Source organism: Cinclus cinclus, chromosome 1 (genome assembly GCF_963662255.1).
Source record: "Cinclus cinclus chromosome 1, bCinCin1.1, whole genome shotgun sequence".
Lineage (NCBI taxonomy): Eukaryota > Metazoa > Chordata > Aves > Passeriformes > Cinclidae > Cinclus > Cinclus cinclus.
In genome coordinates this window covers 151770259-151792862 of record NC_085046.1, presented here as the reverse complement: position 1 = coordinate 151792862, position 22604 = coordinate 151770259, and the positions used below count along the sequence as shown (strand labels likewise).

The 22604-nt window shown below is 58.7% G+C and overlaps 2 protein-coding genes across 2 annotated transcripts in view; one reads left to right on the top strand and one right to left on the bottom strand.

The window, feature by feature from the left end:
* The first annotated feature begins 964 nt into the window (after window positions 1-964).
* Window positions 965-7638, top strand: LOC134051354 (sphingomyelin phosphodiesterase 5-like). The gene is made up of 8 exons (XM_062505073.1): window positions 965-1050; window positions 1608-2935; window positions 3032-3104; window positions 3779-3919; window positions 4191-4280; window positions 4468-4531; window positions 4946-5090; window positions 6253-7638. Exons 2-8 carry the CDS (start codon window positions 1649-1651, stop codon window positions 6346-6348), a joined length of 1896 nt encoding a protein of 631 aa, XP_062361057.1. The 5' UTR covers window positions 965-1050; window positions 1608-1648; the 3' UTR covers window positions 6349-7638.
* A 1905-nt stretch (window positions 7639-9543) lies between these two features.
* Window positions 9544-22604, bottom strand: part of OPLAH (5-oxoprolinase, ATP-hydrolysing) — a 29178-nt gene continuing 16117 nt past the window's right edge. The window contains 5 exon segments of the mRNA XM_062515176.1: window positions 9544-10041; window positions 10123-10175; window positions 12330-12427; window positions 13423-13583; window positions 18139-18191. Coding sequence (XP_062371160.1) covers window positions 9945-10041; window positions 10123-10175; window positions 12330-12427; window positions 13423-13583; window positions 18139-18191 — 462 coding nt within the window. The 3' untranslated portion in view covers window positions 9544-9944.

The following is a 22604-nucleotide window of genomic DNA, read 5'->3' as shown; positions in this document are numbered from 1 at the left end:
CCTCACTGTCCCCAGGGTCACAGTGCTCCCAGTCACCCCAGTGAGTTCTTCCAGCAATTCCAGTATCCCCAGTGCCCCCCAGTGACTCCAGTATTCCCAGTGCCACCAGTACCCCCAGTGTCCAGCACCGTCCCACACTGGGAGGGGGCAGTGCAGAGTCAGGCAGGAGTCACCTGCCCAGGTGAGGTGTTACCTGCCCAGGTGAGGAGTTATTGGCCCAAGTGAAGTGTTACCTGCCCAGGTGAGGATTTACTGGCCCAGGTGGGTTTTTACCTGCCCAGGTGGGGTTTTACCTGCCCAGGTGAGGTGTTATTGGCCCAAGTGAGGTGTTACTGGCCCAGGTGAGGTGTTACCTGCCCAGGTGAGGATTTACTGGCCCAGGTGGTGTTTTACCTGCCCAGGTGATGTGTTATTGGCCCAGGTGAGGTGTTACCTGCCCAGGTGGGGTTTTACCTGCCCAGGTGAGGTGTCATTGGCCCAGGTGAGTAGTTACCTGTCCAGGTGAGGAATTACCTGCCCAGGTGAGGTGTCACCAGGTGCATGTGTCTGGCCCTGTGGCCACAGGGCTCAGAGCTGCTGGGAACCTGTCGGGCCAGACCGGCTGGGCAGGACTCACCTGGACAGGATCAGGAGCTGGGACTCACCTGGGTAGGATCAAGGAGCAGGAGTCACCTGGACAGGATCAGGGGCCGGGATTTACCTGGACAGGATCAGGGGCCGGGACTCACCTGGACAAGGGGAGGAGCCAGGACTCACCTGGACGAGGGGAAGGGCTGTGACTCACCTGGACAGGACAGGGACCAGGACTCACCTGGACAAGGGGAGGGGCCAGGACTCACCTGGACAGGATCAGGGGCCAGGACTCACCTGGACAAGGGGAGGGCCCAGGACTCACCTGGACAAGGGGAAGGGCTGTGACTCACCTGGACAGGATCAGGAGCTGGGACTCACCTGGACAGGATCAGGGCCCAGGACTCACCTGGACAAGGGGAGGGGCCAGGACTCACCTGGACAGGATCAGGGGCCCAGGACTCACCTGGCTGGGCTCAGGTACCGGACCTCACCCGTCCGCTCTCAGCCTGTGCGGAGTCCCGGTGACCCCTACCCCCCCTCCCCCCCATCCCGGGGACAGGTGAGGGGGGAGGGGTGGGGCTGGGGCTTCAGGTGGCCACTACGGGGGCCACGGTGGCCACCGGACAGGAGGGAAGGGACCGGAGCGGCTGCACTCACCTGAGGTGACCTCAGGGGGTCCCGGGGACCCCGTGGGGACCCTGAGGGGACGGGGGGGGGGGGGGGGGGGTCCCGTTCCCGGTTCCGGGGCCGCGGGGGGAGGTCCCGGATGTTGGGGACATTCCCACGGTGGCAGCTGGGACGCGGGGGAGGGGCAGCCTCCGGCCACAGGAATTTCCCACGGTGGTGGCCGGGATGGGGGAGGGGTCTCACTCTGACCACAGGAGTGACCCAGAGTGACCCGGGGGGGGGGGGGGGGAGGGGGTCACTGGCGATTTTCCCACGGTGGCACACGGGACACGGAGTGGGGGGGAGGGGCGGGGGACACGACACGACCGGGGGTCCCCTCCCCACCCACCGGGGGTCTCTTCCCGCAGGTCGTCCCCGCTGCGCCTCCGAAGCGAGCCGGGACGCGCCGATGCCGTGGCCACCTCCGTCCACTCTGCCGGACGCCCCCTTCCCCAACCGGGCCCTGGCCGCGGTGGCCGCGGCGGCCGAGGGGCTGCTAGCCCCCGGCTACTGGACTCTGGACCGGCTGCTGGCCCTGCGGCCCACCACGGCGCAGCGCGCGCGCTGGAGTCGGCGCCGGGCCGGGCTCTGCCTCGCCGTGGGCGCCCGGGTTCTGGCGGCGCCGGCGCTGGTTCTGGCGCTGCTGTTGGCGCTGCCTCCGGCCCTCCTGGGGCTACTGCTGTGGCTACCGGCGCAGGCCAAACGCCGGCCCTTCGTCCACCAGCGCGCGGCCGCCGCGGCCGCGCCGGAGCCGTGGGACCCGCGGAGTCGCAGAGGGTTCACCTTCCTGAGCGCCAACCTGTGCCTGCTGACCGGCGGCCTGGCGCGCTTCAGCAACCTGGGCAACACCCGGCGGCGAGCGGAGGCCGTCGGCCGGCTGCTGGCGCCCGGAGCGCCGGCGGAACGTTCCGGACGACGCGACGGGCTGCTGGAGCAGTGGCGTGGCGAGGGCAGGGGCTACGGGGGCACCGAGGATCGGGACGGCGATTCGGGAATGGGGATGGACGGGGTGGATCCGTGGATGGTGGCCGGTGCGGCGGCACCGGCGGCCAACGCGACGATGTGGGCGGGGATGCCGACGGCCGACCCAACGGCGATGGCCGACCGAATGCCGATGGACAACCCAATGTCGATGGCCTACTCAACGCCGGTGGCCGACCCAATGTCTATGGCCAACCCAACGTTGATGGTTGACCCAATGCCTATGGCCAACCCAACACCGATGGCCAAGCCAGCACCGATGGCCGACTCAATGTCTATGGCCAACCCAACGCTGACGGCCAACCTTTGGCCAACCGCTGCCTCGGCGCCGACGCCGGAGCTGCCGATGACCGACCCGACCTCGGGACCTGCCCCGTCACCGATGACCGACCCCGGGCCGGAACGGCCGATCCCGCTGCCTGACCCGATGCCCCCGGTGCTGACCACCCGCATCCCTCCGGACGTCGACTTCCTGTGCCTGCAGGAAGTGTTCGACGCCGCCGCGGCCGCCGCGCTGCGCCGACGGCTCGGCCGCCGCTTCCCTCACGTGTTGTGGGGGGTGGGCCCGGGGGGGCTGCGCTGCGGCCGCCTGCGGGTGATGGGCAGCGGCCTGCTCCTGGCCAGCCGCTTCCCGCCGCTGGCCGCTCGCTTCCACGCCTTCCCCAACGGCGCCCGCGAGGACGCGCTGGCCAACAAGGGGCTGCTGGTGGCCCAGGTGAGTGCACACCTGAGCGGGGCACCGGGGGGGGTGACGGGCACCGGCTGAGGCGACGCGCGGTGCGGTGTCACCTCCCCCTCCCCCCCCCCGCAGGTGCTGTTGGGGACAGGGCGGGGCCGGCGCGTCGTGGGGTACCTGGGCTGCACCCACCTGCAGGCGCCCGCAGGTGAGTGGGGACACGGGGACGGGGTGGGGTGGCACTGGGGGTGGCACTGGGGTTGACACTGGGGGTGACAGTGAGTGGCACTGGGGGTGGTGGCACTGGGGGTGACACTGGGTTGACACTGGGGGTGACACAGGGGGTGACACAGGGGGTGACATTGGGGGTGGCAGTGAGTGGCACTGGGGGTGGTGGCACTGGGGGTGATACAGGGGGTGACATTGGGGGTGGCAGTGAGTGGCACTGGGGGTGGTGGCACTGGGGGTGACACTGGGGGGTGGCACTGGGGGTGGCACTGGGGGGACACTGGGGGTGACACTGCGGTGACACAGGGGGTGACATTGGGGGTGGCAGTGAGTGGCACTGGTGGTGGCACTGGGAGAGCCTCGGGGGGGGTGGGGTCCTGTCTGGGTGTCCTTGTCCTATGTGTCTGTGTCACCATGTCCGTGTGTCCATGTGGCCATGTGTCCATTTGTCCCTGTCCCCGTGTCCAGTGTCCCCTGTCCCTGTGTCTGTTACCTGTCCCCACGATGTCCCCACATCCCTGTACCTGTCCCCACGATGTCCCCGTGACATCCCCACGATGTCCCCATGATGTCCCTATGATGTCCCCACGTCCCAGTACCTGTCCCCACGATGTCCCCGTGACGTCCCCACGGTGTCCCCCTGTCCCATCCCAGCCGATGCCACCATCCGTGACGTTCAGCTGTCCCTGGTGCTCCGGTGGCTCCGGGAGTTCCGGCGGGAGCAGGAGCAGCGCGGGGACCTGGTGGCCTTCGACGTCCTCTGTGGGGACGTCAACTTCGACAACTGCTCCAGGGGTGGGGACAGGGGACACGGGGAGGGGACACGGGGTGGGGAGAGCTGTGGGACACCAAGGGACAGGGGAAGGGACAGAGGGGACACGGGGGGGGACACGGGGAGGGGACAGAGGAGCCGGGCGGGGGACATGGGGGACGCACGGAGGGACTTTGGGAGACGCAGGTGGATGAGGGGACACGGGGGGGACAGAGGGACACCGGGGGGACACGGAGGCCGGGGGGTGACACAGGGGGACGCGGGGAGGTGACAGCAGCGCCGTGTCCCCTGCAGGTGACGCCCAGAACCAGCAGCACCCCCTGTTCAAGGAGTTCTGGGACCCCGCACGCCGCGAGGCCGGCCAGGACCAGCCCTGGGCCATCGGTGGGGACACTGCTGTCACCTCCTGGGGACCCCATTGTCACCTCTTGGGGACACTGCTGTCACCTCCTGGGGACCCCATTGTCACCTCCCCAGGGACCCCACTGTCCCCTCCTGTCCCCTCCCCATGTCAGGGGTCCCGCTCACTCCGTGTCCCCTTTTGTCCCCTCCTGTCCCCTCCTGTCCCCAGGGACTCTGCTCGACTGCCTCAAGATCTACGAGGAGCCCGTGTCCACCCCTGAGAAGATGGAGAGGTGACACTGGGGACACTGGGGACACTGGGGACACTGGGGTGGGTGGGACATGGGGACAACAGTGGGGACATGGGGTGCACAGCGTGGGAGGGGACGGTCATCAGTGTCTGTGTCCCCGTGTCCCTGTGTCACTCTGTCCCTGTGTCCCCATGTCCCCGTGTCACCCTGTCCTGTGTCACCCTGTCCCTTTGTCCCCTTGTCCCTGTGTCACTCTGTTCCATGTCCACCTGTCCCCGTGTCCCCATGTCCCCAAATCCCCAAATCCCCCTGTCCCCATGTCCCCTGTCCCTATGTCCCATGTCCCCGTGTCACTCTGTCCCCTGTCCCCTGTCCTGTGTCCCCCTGTCCCATCTCCCTGCGTCACTCTGTCCCATGTCCCCGTGTCCCCTGTCCCCTGTCCCGTGTCCCCCTCAGGACCCTGTCCCATCCCTGGGGACGCCAGCAGTTCCTGGCGGGTCCCATCCTGTCCTGCGGGGCTCTGGACCCGATGGCCCCGCGGCCGTGGCAGGGCCGGAGAGTGGACGTGGCTCTGCTGAGGAGGGACCCCGAGCTGAGCACCGTGAGTGACCCTGGGGACCCCGCAGTGACCCCACAGTGACCACAGGGACCCCAGGGACCCCACAGTGACCACGGGGACCCCACAGTGACCACAGTGACCCCAGGGACCACACAGTGACCCCACAGTGACCACAGGGACCCCGGGGACCCCACAGTGACCCCACAGTGACCACAGGGACCCCACAGTGACCACAGGGACCCCACAGTGACCCCGGGGACCCCACAGTGACCCCACAGTGACCACAGTGACCCCAGGGACCCCACAGTGACCCCACAGTGACCCCAGGGACCCCACTGTGACCACAGTGACCCCACAGTGACCCCCCAGTGACCACAGTGACCCCAGGGACCCCACAGTGACCCCACAGTGACCACAGGGACCCCAGGGACCCCACAGTGACCACAGTGACCCCACAGTGACCACAGGGACCCCAGGGACCCCACAGTGACCACAGTGACCCCACAGTGACCACAGGGACCCCACTGTGACCCCGGGGACCCCGCAGTGACCCCACAGGGACCCCACAGTGACCACAGGGACCCCCCAGTGACCCACCAGTGACCCCACAGGGACCACAGTGACCCCAGGGACCCCACTGTGACCACAGTGACCCCACAGTGACCCCCCAGTGACCACAGTGACCCCAGGGACCCCACAGTGACCCCACAGTGACCACAGGGACCCCAGGGACCCCACAGTGACCACAGTGACCCCACAGTGACCACAGGGACCCCGGGGACCCCACAGTGACCCCACAGTGACCACAGTGACCCCAGGGACCCCACTGTGACCCCGGGGACCCCGCAGTGACCCCACAGGGACCCCAGGGACCCCAGGGACCCCACAGTGACCACAGGGACCCCCCAGTGACCCACCAGTGACCCCACAGGGACCACAGTGACCCCCCCAGTGACCACAGTGACCACAGGGACCCCACAGTGACCACAGTGACCCCAGGGACCACAGTGACCCCACAGTGACGCCCCAGTCACCCCCTCAGTGACCCCCCCAGTGACCCCACAGTGACCCCACAGTGACCCCAGTGACCCCAATGACCCCAATGACCCCACAGTGACCACCCAGTGACACCAATGACCCTTCTGTGACCCCAATGACCCCTCAGTGACCCCATGACCCCGCACTGACCCCAGTGTCCCCACAGGAGGTCACCCGGTACTCGGTCATCACCCAGCTGGCCACTCTGACTGACCACTTACCCGTGGCCTTGCGGCTGCGCCTGGGGCCCGCTGACCTCTGACCCCGATTCGACCACGGCTCGGACACGGCTCGGACACAGCTGTGACCTTGGTGTGACCACAGCTCCAGCCACTGCACTGACCACAGCACTGACCACAGCTCTGACCACAGCTCTGACCACAGCTGTGACCACAGCACTGACCACTGCACTGACCACAGCTGTGACCACAGCTCTGACCACAGCACTGACCACAGCTCTGACCACAGCTGTGACCACAGCACTGACCACTGCACTGACCACAGCTCTGACCACAGCACTGACCACAGCTGTGACCACAGCTCTGACCACAGTACTGACCACAGCTCTGACCACAGCTCTGATCACTGCACTGACCACAGCACTGACCACAGCTCTGACCACAGCTCTGATCACTGCACTGACCACAGCACTGACCACAGCTGTGACCACAGCTCTGACCACTGCACTGACCACAGCTGTGACCACAGCTCTGACCACAGCACTGACCACAGCTGTGACCACAGCTGTGACCACAGCTGTGACCACAGCTCTGATCACTGCACTGACCACAGCACTGACCACAGCTCTGACCACAGCTCTGATCACTGCACTGACCACAGCACTGACCACAGCTCTGACCACAGCACTGACCACAGCTGTGACCACAGCTCTGACCACAGCTGTGACCACAGCACTGACCACAGCTGTGACCACAGCTTTGACCACAGCTCTGACCACAGCACCCCAGAGCTCCCGGCTTTGTAACTGCCCCGGGGATAACGGGGGACGCGATCGATGGTGATATTGATCCGGTATTGGAACACGATCCGTCCGTTCTTGGTCCAGCATTGATCCGGTATCGGAACCGGATCAGTCCGGTATCGATCTAACATTGATCGGGTGTTGGAACAGGATCAATCCGGTATTGATCCAGCATGGATCCGGCATCATTCCGGTATCAATCCAGCCCAGACTGGGCATTCATCCAGTATTGATCCAGCACGGATCTGTATTGATCCGCAATCAGCCAGACTTCGCTCTAGTGTTGGGGCGAAGTTCATGATGGGACTTTGGGAAGTTCATGATGGGACTTTGGGAAGTTCATGATGGAATTTTGGAAGTTCATGATGGGACTTTGGGAAGTTCATGATGGGACTTTGGGAAGTTCATGATGGAATTTTGGAAGTTCATGATGGGACTTTGGGAAGTTCATGATGGGACTTTGGGAAGTTCATGATGGAATTTTGGAAGTTCATGATGGGACTTTGGGAAGTTCATGATGGGACTTTGGGAAGTTCATGATGGAATTTTGGAAGTTCATGATGGGACTTTGGGAAGTTCATGATGGAATTTTGGAAGTCTCTGGTCTGTGTTGAGTTTGGGACCCGATCTCAGCCCTGCCCCATGAGCTGGGATTGGGAACAGGAACGGGAATGGGAATGGGGAATGGGGAATGGGAATGGGAACTGGGAAATGGGGAATGGGGGAATGAGGAATGGCATTGATCCAGTATCGATCCGATATCGATCTGGTATTGATCCGGTATCGATCCGGTATCGATCTGGCATTGATCCGGTATCAATCCAGCCTCTCTCCTGTGGGGCTGGCCCAGCCCCCATGGCACAGGGCGGTTCCTCCCCCATTCCCGGAGTTTGGGGTCAGGGGTCACTGCCTCTGTGTCCTCCCCCCAGATGTGTGGGGCAGAGCCTTGGAGGGCTCTGTGGGGCTGGGGGGGTCACTGGGGTGGTCCCTGGGGGTCCCCACCCTCCCCAAGACACCAGGCAGGAATTGGGGGGCACAGAAAGCTTTATTGGAGGCTGGGGGGGGGTGGGAAATGGGGGGAGACCCCCAAAAGGGGGAGCTGGGGTTTGGGGGGGGGGAACTGCCCCACGGCAGGGTCGGGAGGGGGGGCTGCCCCATGGGGGGTGCAGAGCTGGAGTTAGGGGCTGCCCTATGGATTGTGCGTATCTAGGGGGGCTGCCCTATAGAGAGGTTGGGGGTGCCCTATAGAGGGATTTGGGGTGCCCTATAGAGGGGTTGGGGGTGCCCTATAGAGAGGTTAGGGGGTGCCTTATACAGGAGTTACGGGGTGCCCTATAGAGGGGTTGGCGGTGCCCTATAGAGGGATTGGGGGTGCCCCATAGGCTGTGCATATCTAAAGGATGGGGGGGCAGATGGGATGTGGGGCTGCCCCATAGCGGGTTTAGGGGATGCCCTATGGACTGTGCGTATCTAGTGATGTGGGGCTGCCCCATAGCGGGTTGGGGGCTGCCCCATAGAGGGGCTGCATAGCTGGAGTGGGTGGGGGGCTACCCTATAGCAGGGTCAGGGGCTGCCCCATAGGAGGTGCACAGGTGAGATGTGGGGCTGCCCCATAGTGGAGTCAGGGGCTGCTCTATGGACTGTGCGTATCTAGCGATGTGGGGCAGCCCCATAGCGGGTTTAGGGGCTGCCCCATAGGAGAGATGTGGGGCTGCCCCATAGCGGGTTTGGGGCTGCCCCATAGGAGAGATGTGGGGCTGCCCCATAGTGGGTTTAGGGGCTGCCCCATAGGAGAGATGTGGGGCTGCCCCATAGTGGGTTTAGGGGCTGCCCCGTAGGAGAGATGTGGGGCTGCCCCATAGTGGGTTTAGGGGCTGCCCCATAGGAGAGATGTGGGGCTGCCCCATAGCGGGTTTAGGGGCTGCCCCATAGGAGAGATGTGGGGCTGCCCCATAGCGGGTTTGGGGCTGCCCCATAGGAGAGATGTGGGGCTGCCCCATAGTGGGTTTAGGGGCTGCCCCATAGGAGAGATGTGGGGCTGCCCCATAGTGGGTTTAGGGGCTGCCCCATAGGAGAGATGTGGGGCTGCCCCATAGCGGGTTTGGGGCTGCCCCATAGGAGAGATGTGGGGCTGCCCCATAGTGGGTTTAGGGGCTGCCCCATAGGAGAGATGTGGGGCTGCCCCATAGCGGGTTTGGGGCTGCCCCATAGGAGAGATGTGGGGCTGCCCCATAGTGGGTTTAGGGGCTGCCCCATAGGAGAGATGTGGGGCTGCCCCATAGCGGGTTTAGGGGCTGCCCCATAGGAGAGATGTGGGGCTGCCCCATAGTGGGTTTAGGGGCTGCCCCATAGGAGAGATGTGGGGCTGCCCCATAGCGGGTTTAGAGGCTGCCCCATAGGAGAGATGTGGGGCTGCCCCATAGCGGGTTTGGGGCTGCCCCATAGGAGAGATGTGGGGCTGCCCCATAGCGGGTTTAGAGGCTGCCCTATGGACTGTGCATATCTAGCGATGTGGGGCTGCCCCATAGCGGGGTCAGGAGCTGCCCCATAGCAGCAGTGGGGGGCTGCCCCATAGGACTGTGCATGTCAGGAGGATTGGGGTGGGGGGCAGATGGGATGGGGTCTGCCCCATAGCGGGGTCAGGGGCTGCCCCATAGAGGGGCATTGCTGGGCTTTTTGGGGCTGCCCCATAGCTGGGGTATTTGGGGTGACCCCACAGAGGATTTTTGGGGTCACCCCACAGGGGATTTTTGGGGTCACCCCACAGCAGATTTTTGGGGTCACCCCACAGGGGATTTTTGGGGTCACCCCACAGCAGATTTTTGGGGTGACCCCACAGCAGATTTTTGGGGTGACCCCAGAGCAGATTTTTGGGGTCACACGCCCTCCTGCGCCTGCCGGAACTCGAAGACGCTGCCGCGCTCCAGGAATGTTTGTGGGGTCGGGGGGCTCGGGGCGTTCGGGGGCCCCGGGAGGTTTTTGGGGTTCAGGCAGTTCTGGGGGGCCCAGAGGTCCTGGGGGTCCGGGGGGTCCCGGGGGTCGCCCCCGGTCCCCTCCTCGGGGGGGCCGAAACCGCCCCCGCCCGGGGTCAGCAGGCGGAAAATGTCCTGTGGGGAGAGGGTTTGGGGTCAGGGATTGGGGTCAGGGTGTGGGGTCAGGGTTTGGGGTCAGGGTGTGGGGTCAGGGTTTGGGGTCAGGGTGTGGGGAGAGGGTTTGGGGTCAGGGTGTGGGGTCAGGGTTTGGGGAGAGGGTTTGGGGTCAGGGTGTGGGGTCAGGGTTTGGGGAGAGGGTTTGGGGTCAGGGTGTGGGGTCAGGGTTTGGGGAGAGGGTTTGGGGTCAGGGTGTGGGGTCAGGGTGTGGGGTCAGGGTTTGGGGTCAGGGATTGGGGTCAGGGTTTGGGGAGAGGGTTTGGGGTCAGGGTTTGGGGTCAGGGTGTGGGGTCAGGGTTTGGGGTCAGGGTTTGGGGTCAGGGATTGGGGTCAGGGTTTGGGGAGAGGGTTTGGGGTCAGGGTTTGGGGTCAGGGTGTGGGGTCAGGGTTTGGGGTCAGGGTTTGGGGTCAGGGATTGGGGTCAGGGTTTGGGGTCAGGGTTTGGGGTCAGGGTTTGGGGAGAGGGTTTGGGGTCAGGGTTTGGGGAGAGGGTTTGGGGTCAGGGTGTGGGGTCAGGGATTGGGGTCAGGGTTTGGGGAGAGGGTTTGGGGTCAGGGTGTGGGGTCAGGGATTGGGGTCAGGGTTTGGGGTCAGGGATTGGGGTCAGGGTTTGGGGTCAGGGTGTGGGGTCAGGGTGTGGGGTCAGGGTTTGGGGTCAGGGTTTGGGGTCAGGGTTTGGGGTCAGGGATTGGGGTCAGGGTTTGGGGAGAGGGTTTGGGGTCAGGGTTTGGGGTCAGGGATTGGGGTCAGGGTTTGGGGTCAGGGTGTGGGGTCAGGGTTTGGGGTCAGGGTTTGGGGTCAGGGTGTGGGGTCAGGGTTTGGGGTCAGGGTTTGGGGTCAGGGTGTGGGGTCAGGGTTTGGGGTAATTTTGGGGTGGTTTTGGGGTAATTTTGGGACAATTTTTGGGATATTTTTGGATGGGTTTTCGGGTGATTTTGGGGGTAATTTTGGGGTGGGTTTTTGGGGTGCTTTGGGCTTGTTTTGGGGGAGGTTTTTGGGGTAATTTTGGGGTGTTTTTGAGGTGGTTTTGGGATTGTTTTCGGGGTGTTTCCGGGGTGTTTTTGGGATTATTTCGGGTGTTTTTGGGGTGTTTCTGGGGTGTTTTTGGGATTATTTCGGGTGTTTTTGGGGTGTTTCCGGGGTGTTTTTGGGATTGTTTTGGGATCGTTTCCGGGGTGTTTTTGGGATTGTTTTGGGATTGTTTCCAGGGTGTTTTTGGGATTGTTTCTGGGTGTTTTTGGGGTGTTTCTGGGGTGTTTTTGGGGTGTTTCTGGGGTGTTTTTGGGATTATTTCGGGTGTTTTTGGGGTGTTTCTGGGGTGTTTTTGGGATTGTTTCGGGATTGTTTCCGGGGTGTTTTTGGGATTATTTCGGGTGTTTTTGGGGTGTTTTTGGGGTGTTTCCGGGGTGTTTTTGGGATTGTTTCTGGGGTGTTTTTGGGATTATTTCAGGTGTTTTTGGGGTGTTTCCGGGGTGTTTTTGGGATTGTTTTGGGATTGTTTCCGGGGTGTTTCTGGGGTGTTTTTGGGATTGTTTCGGGATTGTTTCCGGGGTGTTTTTGGGATTATTTCGGGTGTTTTTGGGGTGTTTCCGGGGTGTTTTTGGGATTGTTTCCGGATCGTTTCCGGGGTGTTTTTGGGATTATTTCAGGTGTTTTTGGGGTGTTTCCGGGGTGTTTTTGGGATTGTTTTGGGATTGTTTCCGGGGTGTTTTTGGGATTGTTTCTGGGGTGTTTTTGGGATTATTTCAGGTGTTTTTGGGGTGTTTCCGGGGTGTTTTTGGGATTGTTTTGGGATTGTTTTTGGGGTGTTTCTGGGGTGTTTTTGGGATTGTTTTGGGATCGTTTCCGGGGTGTTTTTGGGATTATTTCGGGTGTTTTTGGGGTGTTTCTGGGGTGTTTTTGGGATTGTTTTGGGATCGTTTCCGGGGTGTTTTTGGGATTATTTCGGGTGTTTTTGGGGTGTTTCTGGGGTGTTTTTGGGATTGTTTCGGGATTGTTTCTGGGGTGTTTTTGGGATTGTTTTGGGATGGTGTTTCTGGGGTGTTTTTGGGATTATTTCGGGTGTTTTTGGGGTGTTTCTGGGATTGTTTCGGGGATGTTTTCGGGGCTCACCCCCGGCTCCACGGACACCGAGCTCTTCCCTCCCAGGTTGATGATTCTCCCGTCCCGGCGCAGCAGCAAATTCAGCCCCGGAGCCCCCGGGAGCCCCCCTGGGGGACAGGAGGGGTCAGGGGGGTCTGGGGGGGATTTGGGGGGGATTTGGGGGGGTTAGGAGAAAATTTGGGGAGATTTGGGGGAATTTTGGGGGATTTTTGGGGATTTTTTGGGGGATTTTGGGGGATTTTAAAGGGATTTATGGGGATTTTAAGGGGATTTTTGGGGATTTTTTGGGGATTTTTGGGGGATTTTTTGGGGGGGTTAGGAGAAAATTTGGGGAGATTTGGGGGAATTTTAAGAGGAATTTTGGGGAATTCTTGGAGATTTTTGGGGGATTTTTGGGGGGTTTTGGGGGATTTTAAGGGGATTTTTGGGGGGGGTTAGGAGAAAAATTGGGGAGATTTGGGGGAATTTTAAGGGGATTTTTGGGGAATTCTTGGGGATTTTTTGAGGATTTTTGGGGGATTTTGGGAGATTTTAAAGGGATTTTTGGGGATTTTAAGGGGATTTCTGTGGATTTTTTTGGGATTTTTGGGGATTTTTGGGGATTTTTGGGGGATTTTTGGGGGGGATTAGGAGAAAAATTGGGGAGATTTGGGGGAACTTTGGGGGAATTTTGAGGGGATTTCGAGGGTATTTTGGGGGGATTTTGGAGATAATTTCGGGATATTTTTGGGGTTGTTTTTAGGGTTTTTTTGGGGTCTCACCTGCCATCCCGTAGGGCCTGGTGGCTCGGGGGTTTATGGGAAATTTTAGGGGAATTTTAGGGGATTTTTAGGGGATTTTTCGGGGAATTTTAGGGGATTTTTATGGTATTTTTAGGGGATTTTGGGGGATAATTCAGGGCTGTTTTTGGGATATTTTTGGGGTTGTTTTGGGGTTTTGGGCCATCCCATAGGGCCTGGAGGCTCGGGTGTTTATGGGGAATTTTAGCGGATTTTTAGGGGATTTTGTGGGGATTTTTAGGGGATTTTTAAGAGATTTGGGGGGGGGGATATTTCGGGGCTATTTTTGGGGTTTTTTGGGGGGTTTTTTTTTGGGGTCTCACCTGCCATCCCGTAGGGCCTGGTGGCCCGGCGCTCGCTCAGCACCGACAGCTCGGTGTCCCTGCGGAACTGCAGCTCCCGGATCACCCCATCCCCCCCCCGGAACCGCCCCGCGCCCCCCGAGCCCGCCCGGAGCTCGAAACGCCGCAGGAGCACCGGGTACCTGGGGAGGGGGAAATGGGGGGTCAGGGCACCCCAAAAACCATCCCGAGACCCCAAAAATCATCCTGAAACCCCCAAACCTTCCCAGAGACCCCAAAACAAACCAAAATCACCACCAGGACCCCCAAAAACCCCCAAAACTCCAAAAACCCCCAAAACCCCCAAAAACCCCAAAAACCCCAAACCTGAGCTCCAGAATTTCGGGGTCGGTGATTCAGGTGTTGGTCATGTTCGTGTGGACCCCAAAAACCCCAAAAACCCCAAACCTGAGCTCCAGGATTTCGGGATCGGTGATTCGGGTGTTGGTCATGTGCGTGTGGACCCCAAAAACCCCAAAAACCCCAAAAACCCCAAACCTGAGCTCCAGGATTTCGGGGTCGGTGATTCGGGTGTTGGTCATGTGCGTGTGAACCCCAAAAACCCCAAAAACCCCAAAACCCCAAACCTGAGCTCCAGGATTTCGGGGTCGGTGATTCGGGTGTTGGTCATGTGCGTATGAACCCCAAAAACCCCAAAAACCCCAAACCTGAGCTCCAGGATTTCGGGGTCGGTGATTCGGGTGTTGGTCATGTGCGTGTGGACCCCAAAAACCCCAAAAACCCCAAACCTGAGCTCCAGGATTTCGGGGTCGGTGATTCGGGTGTTGGTCATGTGCGTGTGGACCCCAAAAACCCCAAAAACCCCAAAAACCCCAAAAACCCCGAAAACCCCAAAACCCCAAACCTGAGCTCCAGGATTTCGGGGTCGGTGATTCGGGTGTTGGTCATGTGCGTGTGGATCCCAAAAACCCCAAAAACCCCAAAACCCCAAACCTGAGCTCCAGGATTTCGGGGTCGGTGATTCGGGTGTTGGTCATGTGCGTGTGGACCCCAAAAACCCCAAAAACCCCAAAAACCCCAAACCTGAGCTCCAGGATTTCGGGGTCGGTGATTCGGGTGTTGGTCATGTGCGTGTGGACCCCAAAAACCCCAAAAACCCCAAACCTGAGCTCCAGGATTTCGGGGTCGGTGATTCGGGTGTTGGTCATGTGCGTGTGGATCCCAAAAACCCCAAAAACCCCAAAAACCCCAAACCTGAGCTCCAGGATTTCGGGGTCGGTGATTCGGGTGTTGGTCATGTGCGTGTGGACCCCAAAAACCCCAAAAACCCCAAACCTGAGCTCCAGGATTTTGGGGTCGGTGATTCGGGTGTTGGTCATGTGCGTGTGGATCCCAAAAACCCCCAAAAACCCCAAAAACCCCAAACCTGAGCTCCAGGATTTCGGGGTCGGTGATTCGGGTGTTGGTCATGTGCGTGTGAACCCCAAAAACCCCAAAAACCCCAAAAACCCCAAACCTGAGCTCCAGGATTTCGGGGTCGGTGATTCGGGTGTTGGTCATGTGCGTGTGGACCCCAAAAACCCCAAAAACCCCAAAAACCCCAAAAACCCCAAAACACCAAACCTGAGCTCCAGGATTTCGGGGTCGGTGATTCGGGTGTTGGTCATGTGCGTGTGAACCCCAAAAACCCCAAAAACCCCAAAAACCCCAAACCTGAGCTCCAGGATTTCGGGGTCGGTGATTCGGGTGTTGGTCATGTGCGTGTGGACCCCAAAAACCCCAAAAACCCCAAAAACCCCAAACCTGAGCTCCAGGATTTCGGGGTCAGTGATTCGGGTGTTGGTCATGTGCGTGTGGACCCCAAAAACCCCAAAAACCCCAAACCTGAGCTCCAGGATTTCGGGGTCGGTGATTCGGGTGTTGGTCATGTGCGTGTGGACCCCAAAAACCCCAAAAACCCCAAAAACCCCAAACCTGAGCTCCAGGATTTCGGGGTCGGTGATTCGGGTGTTGGTCATGTGCGTGTGAACCCCAAAAACCCCAAAAACCCCAAACCTGAGCTCCAGGATTTCGGGATCGGTGATTCGGGTGTTGGTCATGTGCGTGTGAACCCCAAAAACCCCAAAAACCCCAAAAACCCCAAACCTGAGCTCCAGGATTTCGGGGTCGGTGATTCGGGTGTTGGTCATGTGCGTGTGGACCCCAAAAACCCCAAAAACCCCAAACCTGAGCTCCAGGATTTCGGGGTCGGTGATTCGGGTGTTGGTCATGTGCGTGTGGACCCCAAAAACCCCAAAAACCCCAAAAACCCCAAACCTGAGCTCCAGGATTTCGGGGTCGGTGATTCGGGTGTTGGTCATGTGCGTGTGGACCCCAAAAACCCCAAAAACCCCAAAAACCCCAAACCTGAGCTCCAGGATTTCGGGGTCGGTGATTCGGGTGTTGGTCATGTGCGTGTGGACCCCAAAAACCCCAAAAACCCCAAACCTGAGCTCCAGGATTTCGGGGTCGGTGATTCGGGTGTTGGTCATGTGCGTGTGAACCCCAAAAACCCCAAAAACCCCAAAAACCCCAAACCTGAGCTCCAGGATTTCGGGGTCGGTGATTCGGGTGTTGGTCATGTGCGTGTGGACCCCAAAAACCCCAAAAACCCCAAACCTGAGCTCCAGGATTTCGGGGTCGGTGATTCGGGTGTTGGTCATGTGCGTGTGAACCCCAAAAACCCCAAAAACCCCAAACCTGAGCTCCAGGATTTCGGGGTCGGTGATTCGGGTGTTGGTCATGTGCGTGTGGACCCCAAAAACCCCAAAAACCCCCAAAAACCCCAAACCTGAGCTCCAGGATTTCGGGGTCGGTGATTCGGGTGTTGGTCATGTGCGTGTGAACCCCAAAAACCCCAAAAACCCCAAAAACCCCAAACCTGAGCTCCAGGATTTTGGGGTCGGTGATTCGGGTGTTGGTCATGTGCGTGTGGACCCCAAAAACCCCAAAAACCCCAAACCTGAGCTCCAGGATTTCGGGGTCGGTGATTCGGGTGTTGGTCATGTGCGTGTGGACCCCAAAAACCCCAAAAACCCCAAAAACCCCAAACCTGAGCTCCAGGATTTCGGGGTCGGTGATTCGGGTGTTGGTCATGTGCGTGTGGACCCCAAAAACCCCAAAAACCCCAAAAACCCCAAACCTGAGCTCCAGGATTTCGGGGTCGGTGATTCGGGTGTTGGTCATGTGCGTGTGAACCCCAAAAACCCCAAAAACCCCAAAAACCCCAAACCTGAGCTCCAGGATTTCGGGGTCGGTGATTCGGGTGTTGGTCATGTGCGTGTGGACCCCAAAAACCCCAAAAACCCCAAAAACCCCAAACCTGAGCTCCAGGATTTCGGGGTCGGTGATTCGGGTGTTGGTCATGTGCGTGTGGACCCCAAAAACCCCAAAAACCCCAAAAACCCCAAACCTGAGCTCCAGGATTTCGGGGTCGGTGATTCGGGTGTTGGTCATGTGCGTGTGGACCCCAAAAACCCCAAAAACCCCAAACCTGAGCTCCAGGATTTCGGGGTCGGTGATTCGGGTGTTGGTCATGTGCGTGTGGACCCCAAAAACCCCAAAAACCCCAAAAACCCCAAACCTGAGCTCCAGGATTTCGGGGTCGGTGATTCGGGTGTTGGTCATGTGCGTGTGAACCCCAAAAACCCCAAAAACCCCAAAAACCCCAAACCTGAGCTCCAGGATTTCGGGGTCGGTGATTCGGGTGTTGGTCATGTGCGTGTGAACCCCAAAAACCCCAAACCTGAGCTCCAGGATTTCGGGGTCGGTGATTCGGGTGTTGGTCATGTGCGTGTGAACCCCAAAAACCCCAAAAACCCCAAACCTGAGCTCCAGGATTTCGGGGTCGGTGATTCGGGTGTTGGTCATGTGCGTGTGAACCCCAAAAACCCCAAAAACCCCAAAAACCCCAAACCTGAGCTCCAGGATTTCGGGGTCGGTGATTCGGGTGTTGGTCATGTGCGTGTGGACCCCAAAAACCCCAAAAACCCCAAACCTGAGCTCCAGGATTTCGGGGTCGGTGATTCGGGTGTTGGTCATGTGCGTGTGAACCCCAAAAACCCCAAAAACCCCAAAAACCCCAAACCTGAGCTCCAGGATTTCGGGGTCGGTGATTCGGGTGTTGGTCATGTGCGTGTGAACCCCAAAAACCCCAAAAACCCCAAAAACCCCAAACCTGAGCTCCAGGATTTTGGGGTCGGTGATTCGGGTGTTGGTCATGTGCGTGTGGACCCCAAAAACCCCAAAAACCCCAAACCTGAGCTCCAGGATTTCGGGGTCGGTGATTCGGGTGTTGGTCATGTGCGTGTGGACCCCAAAAACCCCAAAAACCCCAAACCTGAGCTCCAGGATTTCGGGGTCGGTGATTCGGGTGTTGGTCATGTGCGTGTGGACCCCAAAAACCCCAAAAACCCCAAAAACCCCAAACCTGAGCTCCAGGATTTCGGGGTCGGTGATTCGGGTGTTGGTCATGTGCGTGTGGACCCCAAAAACCCCAAAAACCCCAAACCTGAGCTCCAGGATTTCGGGGTCGGTGATTCGGGTGTTGGGCATGTGCGTGTGGACCCCAAAAACCCCAAAAACCCCAAACCTGAGCTCCAGGATTTCGGGGTCGGTGATTCGGGTGTTGGTCATGTGCGTGTGGACCCCAAAAACCACAAAAACCCCAAAAACCCCAAAAACCCCAAAACCCCAAACCTGAGCTCCAGGATTTCGGGGTCGGTGATTCGGGTGTTGGTCATGTGCGTGTGGACCCCAAAAACCCCAAAAACCCCAAAAACCCCAAACCTGAGCTCCAGGATTTCGGGGTCGGTGATTCGGGTGTTGGTCATGTGCGTGTGAGCCCCAAAAACCCCAAAAACCCCAAAAACCCCAAACCTGAGCTCCAGGATTTCGGGGTCGGTGATTCGGGTGTTGGTCATGTGCGTGTGGACCCCAAAAACCCCAAAAACCCCAAACCTGAGCTCCAGGATTTCGGGGTCGGTGATTCGGGTGTTGGTCATGTGCGTGTGAACCCCAAAAACCCCAAAAACCCCAAAAACCCCAAACCTGAGCTCCAGGATTTCGGGGTCGGTGATTCGGGTGTTGGTCATGTGCGTGTGGACCCCAAAAACCCCAAAAACCCCAAAAACCCCAAACCTGAGCTCCAGGATTTCGGGGTCGGTGATTCGGGTGTTGGTCATGTGCGTGTGGACCCCAAAAACCCCAAAAACCCCAAAAACCCCAAACCTGAGCTCCAGGATTTCGGGGTCGGTGATTCGGGTGTTGGTCATGTGCGTGTGGACCCCAAAAACCCCAAAAACCCCAAAAACCCCAAACCTGAGCTCCAGGATTTCGGGGTCGGTGATTCGGGTGTTGGTCATGTGCGTGTGGACCCCAAAAACCCCAAACCTGAGCTCCAGGATTTCGGGGTCGGTGATTCGGGTGTTGGTCATGTGCGTGTGAACCCCAAAAACCCCAAAAACCCCAAACCTGAGCTCCAGGATTTCGGGGTCGGTGATTCGGGTGTTGGTCATGTGCGTGTGAACCCCAAAAACCCCAAAAACCCCAAACCTGAGCTCCAGGATTTCGGGGTCGGTGATTCGGGTGTTGGTCATGTGCGTGTGGATCCCAAAAACCCCAAATACCCCAAAAACCCCAAACCTGAGCTCCAGGATTTCGGGGTCGGTGATTCGGGTGTTGGTCATGTGCGTGTGAACCCCAAAAACCCCAAAAACCCCAAACCTGAGCTCCAGGATTTCGGGGTCGGTGATTCGGGTGTTGGTCATGTGCGTGTGAACCCCAAAAACCCCAAAAACCCCAAAAACCCCAAAAACCCCAAACCTGAGCTCCAGGATTTCGGGGTCGGTGATTCGGGTGTTGGTCATGTGCGTGTGAACCCCAAAAACCCCAAAAACCCCAAACCTGAGCTCCAGGATTTCGGGGTCGGTGATTCGGGTGTTGGTCATGTGCGTGTGGACCCCAAAAACCCCAAAAACCCCCAAAAACCCCAAAAACCCCAAACCTGAGCTCCAGGATTTCGGGGTCGGTGATTCGGGTGTTGGTCATGTGCGTGTGGATCCCAAAAACCCCAAAAACCCCAAAACCCCAAACCTGAGCTCCAGGATTTCGGGGTCGGTGATTCGGGTGTTGGTCATGTGCGTGTGAACCCCAAAAACCCCAAAAACCCCAAAACCCCAAAAACCCCAAACCTGAGCTCCAGGATTTCGGGGTCGGTGATTCGGGTGTTGGTCATGTGCGTGTGGACCCCAAAAACCCCAAAAACCCCAAAAACCCCAAACCTGAGCTCCAGGATTTCGGGGTCGGTGATTCGGGTGTTGGTCATGTGCGTGTGGACCCCAAAAACCCCAAAAACCCCAAACCTGAGCTCCAGGATTTCGGGGTCGGTGATTCGGGTGTTGGTCATGTGCGTGTGGACCCCAAAAACCCCAAAAACCCCAAAAACCCCAAACCTGAGCTCCAGGATTTCGGGGTCGGTGATTCGGGTGTTGGTCATGTGCGTGTGGACCCCAAAAACCCCAAAAACCCCAAAAACCCCAAACCTGAGCTCCAGGATTTCGGGGTCGGTGATTCGGGTGTTGGTCATGTGCGTGTGGACCCCAAAAACCCCAAAAACCCCAAAAACCCCAAACCTGAGCTCCAGGATTTCGGGGTCGGTGATTCGGGTGTTGGTCATGTGCGTGTGGACCCCAAAAACCCCAAAAACCCCAAAACCCCAAACCTGAGCTCCAGGATTTCGGGGTCGGTGATTCGGGTGTTGGTCATGTGCGTGTGAACCCCAAAAACCCCAAAAACCCCAAACCTGAGCTCCAGGATTTCGGGGTCGGTGATTCGGGTGTTGGTCATGTGCGTGTGGACCCCAAAAACCCCAATACCCCAAAAACCCCAAACCTGAGCTCCAGGATTTCGGGGTCGGTGATTCGGGTGTTGGTCATGTGCGTGTGAACCCCAAAAACCCCCAAAAACCCCAAACCTGAGCTCCAGGATTTCGGGGTCGGTGATTCGGGTGTTGGTCATGTGCGTGTGGACCCAAAAACCCCAAAAACCCCAAAAACCCCAAACCTGAGCTCCAGGATTTCGGGGTCGGTGATTCGGGTGTTGGTCATGTGCGTGTGAACCCCAAAAACCCCAAAAACCCCAAACCTGAGCTCCAGGATTTCGGGGTCGGTGATTCGGGTGTTGGTCATGTGCGTGTGGACCCCAAAAACCCAAAAACCCCCAAAAACCCCAAAAACCCCAAACCTGAGCTCCAGGATTTCGGGGTCGGTGATTCGGGTGTTGGTCATGTGCGTGTGAACCCCAAAAACCCCAAAAACCCCAAACCTGAGCTCCAGGATTTCGGGGTCGGTGATTCGGGTGTTGGTCATGTGCGTGTGGATCCCAAAAACCCCAAATACCCCAAAAACCCCAAACCTGAGCTCCAGGATTTCGGGGTCGGTGATTCGGGTGTTGGTCATGTGCGTGTGAACCCCAAAAACCCCAAAAACCCCAAACCTGAGCTCCAGGATTTCGGGGTCGGTGATTCGGGTGTTGGTCATGTGCGTGTGAACCCCAAAAACCCCAAAAACCCCAAAAACCCCAAAAACCCCAAACCTGAGCTCCAGGATTTCGGGGTCGGTGATTCGGGTGTTGGTCATGTGCGTGTGGAACCCCAAAAACCCAAAAACCCAAACCCCAAACCTGAGCTCCAGGATTTCGGGGTCGGTGATTCGGGTGTTGGTCATGTGCGTGTGGACCCCAAAAACCCCAAAAACCCCAAAAACCCCAAAAACCCAAACCTGAGCTCCAGGATTTCGGGGTCGGTGATTCGGGTGTTGGTCATGTGCGTGTGGATCCCAAAAACCCCAAAAACCCCAAAAACCCCAAACCTGAGCTCCAGGATTTCGGGGTCGGTGATTCGGGTGTTGGTCATGTGCGTGTGACCCCAAACCAAAACCCCAAAAACCCCAAAACCCAAACCTGAGCTCCAGGATTTCGGGGTCGGTGATTCGGGTGTTGGTCATGTGCGTGTGGACCCCAAAACCCCAAAAACCCCAAAAACCCCAAACCTGAGCTCCAGGATTTCGGGGTCGGTGATTCGGGTGTTGGTCATGTGCGTGTGGACCCCAAAAACCCCAAAAACCCCAAACCTGAGCTCCAGGATTTCGGGGTCGGTGATTCGGGTGTTGGTCATGTGCGTGTGACCCCAAAAACCCCAAAACCCCAAAAACCCCAAACCTGAGCTCCAGGATTTCGGGGTCGGTGATTCGGGTGTTGGTCATGTGCGTGTGGACCCCAAAAACCCAAAAACCCCAAAAACCCCAAACCTGAGCTCCAGGATTTCGGGGTCGGTGATTCGGGTGTTGGTCATGTGCGTGTGGACCCCAAAAACCCCAAAAACCCCAAAAACCCCAAACCTGAGCTCCAGGATTTCGGGGTCGGTGATTCGGGTGTTGGTCATGTGCGTGTGGACCCCAAAAACCCCAAAAACCCCAAAAACCCCAAACCTGAGCTCCAGGATTTCGGGTCGGTGATTCGGGTGTTGGTCATGTGCGTGTGAACCCCAAAAACCCCAAAAACCCCAAACCTGAGCTCCAGGATTTCGGGGTCGGTGATTCGGGTGTTGGTCATGTGCGTGTGGACCCAAAAACCCCAAAAACCCCCAAAAACCCCAAACCTGAGCTCCAGGATTTCGGGGTCGGTGATTCGGGTGTTGGTCATGTGCGTGTGAACCCCAAAAACCCCAAAAACCCCAAAAACCCCAAACCTGAGCTCCAGGATTTCGGGGTCGGTGATTCGGGTGTTGGTCATGTGCGTGTGACCCCAAAAACCCCAAAAACCCCAAAAACCCCAAACCTGAGCTCCAGGATTTCGGGGTCGGTGATTCGGGTGTTGGTCATGTGCGTGTGAACCCCAAAAACCCCAAACCAAAACCCCAAACCTGAGCTCCAGGATTTCGGGGTCGGTGATTCGGGTGTTGGTCATGTGCGTGTGGACCCCAAAACCCCAAAACCCCAAAAACCCCAAAACCCCAAACCTGAGCTCCAGGATTTCGGGTCGGTGATTCGGGTGTTGGTCATGTGCGTGTGACCCCCAAAAACCCCAAATACCCAAAACCCCAAACCTGAGCTCCAGGATTTCGGGGTCGGTGATTCGGGTGTTGGTCATGTGCGTGTGAACCCAAA